Source organism: Trachymyrmex cornetzi, unplaced genomic scaffold, assembly GCF_001594075.2.
Source record: "Trachymyrmex cornetzi isolate Tcor2-1 unplaced genomic scaffold, Tcor1.1 scaffold146, whole genome shotgun sequence".
NCBI classification, from domain to species: domain Eukaryota; kingdom Metazoa; phylum Arthropoda; class Insecta; order Hymenoptera; family Formicidae; genus Trachymyrmex; species Trachymyrmex cornetzi.
The window spans coordinates 48834-53331 of NW_017296048.1; the positions used below are offsets into that span (position 1 = coordinate 48834).

The 4498-nt window shown below is 33.2% G+C and overlaps 2 protein-coding genes across 2 annotated transcripts in view; one reads left to right on the top strand and one right to left on the bottom strand.

Moving 5' to 3' along the window:
* Spf45 (splicing factor 45) overlaps positions 1–1466 on the bottom strand; it is a 2064-nt gene extending 598 nt beyond the window's left edge. Inside the window, exons 1-3 of the mRNA XM_018501961.1 lie at positions 1273–1466; positions 854–1165; positions 2–265 (exon numbers count right to left, since the gene is read on the bottom strand). Coding sequence (XP_018357463.1) covers positions 2–265; positions 854–1165; positions 1273–1389 — 693 coding nt within the window. The 5' untranslated portion in view covers positions 1390–1466. The remainder of the gene's footprint in view (position 1; positions 266–853; positions 1166–1272) is intronic.
* A 524-nt stretch (positions 1467–1990) lies between these two features.
* Positions 1991–3964, top strand: RpS8 (ribosomal protein S8). Its single transcript, XM_018501962.1, has 5 exons — positions 1991–2056; positions 2502–2632; positions 3136–3387; positions 3471–3600; positions 3810–3964. Exons 1-5 carry the CDS (start codon positions 2053–2055, stop codon positions 3917–3919), a joined length of 627 nt encoding a protein of 208 aa, XP_018357464.1. The 5' UTR covers positions 1991–2052; the 3' UTR covers positions 3920–3964.
* Positions 3965–4498: the final 534 nt, after the last annotated feature.

A 4498-nucleotide genomic window follows, 5' to 3' on the forward strand; every position in this document is an offset into this window, starting at 1 on the left:
CTTGCAATGCCACTGACATGCCCTGTTCTTTCTTGCCAAGACCCTGCCCTTCTTTAAAGCCATACTTAGCCATTATTTTTGCTGCTACAGACGATGTTGAATAGCCCAAATTAGTTGGCTGTCGTGGTGGTGGAGGTGGCAATTCTGCAGATTCTTGTAAGGACGGTGGTGGTGCTATAGCAGCGCCTCCTACCATAGCTCTCGAGGTCGGTGTTCTCTCCTCATCTCTTTCAGGAGGTATCATTGCACTGTTTCCACCAGCAGTCTATTTACAAACATAAAATGTTAATATTTTTATAATACTTTATTTTTATTTAGTATAACATTCACATCAAGTTCATTATTACTTTTAAATTACTATTATATTTTATTTATTTTTATTAATTATTATTATAACTTTTAAATGATTTTCATAGTTTTTCTTGGTCAATCTAACAGCACCAAGTGTATTCATATAAAAATTTTTCTATTTAAATTAATTTTTTTCGTTTTACTGTTGCTTCTTTAATTCTTTATGGTAACACTTAAACTGAATAAGGTAATACAATTTTGTGTTATAATAATGTTTTAAAGAAGAATTAATAAATAACTACTATTACTACTTTGATTAGAAAACAAAGTGTTTTTGAATAGACTGTGATATAATTTCTTTTAAGAAATTTAGAAGAATTAAAGCTATTTGAAATTGGAATAGAAAAATTTTAAGATCCTTCAATAGGAATATAAAAATATATACTTAGGTTTTTATTGTACAAAAATTATAGATAGTAACTCTTGGATTACATTCTTTTTTACTTAGCATCATTGTTTTACCTTTTTTTTTAAAGGTAATTTTGTACAGATTATATATTACCTGAGTGTCTTCAAAGCGAGTACTATCTCTCCGGCGTTTGCGCATTTCTGTCTCTTGATCATGTTCCCTATCCCTGATGTCACGTAATTCTTTTACAACTTTTTCATATTCATTAGGCCATATAGGATCATATTCATTCACTACGTTCCAATCAAATTCGCCACCTACTCCTATGTTGCTCACGTTGCCACTGGATAATGGATTGTTATGAGTACTGTCATCCTCTCTGTCAACATCGCGATTAGCTTTCGACTTCAAGTCTATCACTGGTGCTAATACCGCAGAAGCTTTTCTGTTTTGTTCACGTTTTGGCTGAATTTATAAATAGCAATTAGAAATTTATTTTTAACAAATGAAAATTACATCGAAAATTATTTTTTAAGTAATTATTTAATATGTATTGATTAAGATAGATTTACCTGTGTAGTAGCAGCCTTTTTCAGCTGCAACTGGGATTGCAGTAATTTAATGCCGGAAGACCATCCAGCAACTTTCTCTGTGGTTCGATGCTTGTCAAAATCGTCGTACAAAGACATATTGAGTTATTTCAACGTTTAACTAACATCTGACTGCATCTGACATTTCAAATATAACCTCAACCGGCTCAATTTGAGAAGTTCATAGATTCAATAAACTTATATAGAAGTGTATACTGTATACTAGACTCAAAAACCATAGACATAGTATAGAGAGACCGAATATGCAGCACGAGATGTGGTGTGCGTGAAGAAGGGAACAGAAATGAAATTTATTAAGGCACTATAATGGGTGCTTTCCAATGGGAGCTTAAGGGCCTGCGCACAATAGAGGAACAAGAATAATATATTAAGATTTCAACCTATCAGAAACCGTGTATTCCGATGTAATCAGTTTCTGATAGGTTAAAATCTTAATATCTAATTCCTGTTCCTCTATTGTGCTCAGGCCCTAAAACCCTATTGTAGATCCGGACTTACGGAACGCACCTCAAAACTTTCTAATTCCGCCATGTTTCATCTTAAGGCCCGTCTACAATACACGGAGTAAGAAGTAAGAGTAAGAAATTGACCAATCACAGTCGAATGTGAGAAGAATAATCGACTGTGATTGGTCAATTTCTTACTCTTACTTCTTACTCTGTGTATTGTAGACAGGCCTTTATGATTGGTGGTGGTCCTCTAGTATTCCGTTAGTTCAAGTTCTTTCTCCATCACGGCAAGATGGGTAAGTGACATGATTTTACTGAAATTAATTTTCATCGTCACGAATCTGAACTTTTTCGCCGCGATATCGTAACAAAACGTAACCGGCGCGTAAATCAGATATCATCTTTTTGTCGGCAAGGAATATTATTTTCGTCCTTTCGACCTGGGTTCGTGGAAACTGGCTCGACGCTTGTCGACGTTGAGCATAGCCATGTCGAACTCATGATACTTTCGTGATTTGTATTTTCCCTTTTTAACAATGAAACCCATGTTTTAAACAAATGTAAATATTGTAGATTGTCCATGCATTTATTAATTTCTCTAATCTATACAGAAAAAGTTGTATTGTACAATGTGATATAGTGCTTGGTTAGGTTAACTTTTCTTTTTTAAAGTTTTTTTAAAGAGCTTAAGTTAAGAAGCTCGAGAGTTTAGTAAGTTATTTTATCAATATTGCATTATAGGTATTTCTCGGGATCACTGGCATAAGCGGAGAGCCACTGGTGGAAAGAGGAAGCCCATTCGCAAGAAGAGGAAATTTGAGTTAGGACGCCCAGCTGCAAATACCAAACTTGGCCCACAGCGGATTCATACTGTAAGCTTAATGTTCTCAAACTTAACTTTCACTATGATGGAATTATAGAAGTAAAGCATTAGTTATAGAATAAATCTCAATATTATTAATACAATAAATTTCAATGTCATAATGAACAGAATTATAGTTTACAGTCATTGATTCGTAAGCGTTGGCTGCATTCTATTTAATGCTTGCATCATTTGTCCTTGTTTAACATTTGATAAACGACAAGGATAAAGTGATTTTATTGCTCATTCGAGCTTTGTAAGCGTTAAATAGAACACAGCTATTGTCATTGTTGTATATATACTTGATGTTATATATACTGTTACAATTACTCATAAAAAAATATTTTAATAATTGACTCTTTACTATGAAGTTATAAAGTGATGATCCTTACCTACTCTGAGTGCCATGATTGTTCATAATCTCACAGCGATCTGACGTATATTTTATAAATACATATATTTAGTGTGTTGAAATCAGTTATACATATATATTTTATTGTGTGTATATACTAGGTCCGTACACGTGGAGGCAATAAAAAATACAGAGCACTTAGATTAGATGCTGGAAACTTTTCCTGGGGTTCTGAATGCAGCACCAGGAAGACTCGTATTATTGATGTTGTTTACAATGCGTCAAACAATGAACTAGTACGAACCAAAACTTTGGTGAAGAACGCCATTGTCACCATCGATGCTACGCCTTTCAGGCAGTGGTATGAAGGTCATTATGTACTGCCACTGGGCCGCAAGAGAGGTGCTAAACTTGTGAGTATTTAAATATAATTTAATTTAAATTTATGGAATATTATATGTATGATACATAAAATGAAGTATAATTGTTTTCTTAGACGGAAGCTGAAGAAGAAGTGTTGAATAAAAAACGTTCTAAAAAAGCAGAATCCAAATACAAGGCGAGACAACGATTTGCCAAGGTTGAACCTGCTTTGGAAGAACAATTTGCAACGGGACGTGTTCTTGGTATGAAAATTTTTAATCCTTTTAATTTTGTACAAAATTAATTTGTTAACATGTACTTTAATAGATTAACGTTTCTTTTCAAATGAGTTTAAAGAGATGTTTTAGTTTAAATCAATACTCTTAATAAGATATTCTTCATTCTCTTTTATATACACATATTTTAAATTTAACATAACTTGGAATTAATAATTTTATTTTCTCATTTTTAGCTTGTATAGCAAGCAGGCCTGGACAGTGCGGTAGAGCTGACGGTTATATTCTTGAGGGCAAGGAGCTTGAGTTTTATATGAGGAAGATTAAGAGCAAGAAAGCTAAATAATTATAATTATGATTCATTAATAAAAAACGAGCTTGAAATACGAAAGAAACTGTCTTATTTATTATTCTCTTCGAATGGAAGTAGATGAACTCGTTAGATATTTTCAAAATATAGATATGGATGTGGAATAACGCATTTAAAATGTTTATAAATTGGATACCTAAGTAATAATTAAAAATTAATTTGAAGTAATTAATCGAGATAGCGTGGTGCTTTTAAAAACTGATTAAAGTAATTTTTAGATGCGTTTCGAGCAATTTCGAGTTAGGCATGAAGCGCATGATACATTATTTGTCCTTGTTTACTAAATAATAAAGGAGGAAGCAGTCATAGGTCTGCTCTTTTTTAAAAAGTTCTTATACGGTTCATTTTTTTTTCCTTTTCTTTCCATGTTGAGAGGAAAAGAAAAAAGATTAACCGTGCAAGACGTTCAGCTAAAAAGAACAGATTTCGTGTCATAAAAGTGCGAAACGCTATCGGCCTTTGACTATATACCTCTGGACTGCTAGTTACCCCCACTTTTCCTACCTTTTCCATAAGATAGAAAGAGAGGACCGTGTATCCAAGATCTCAGAGCCA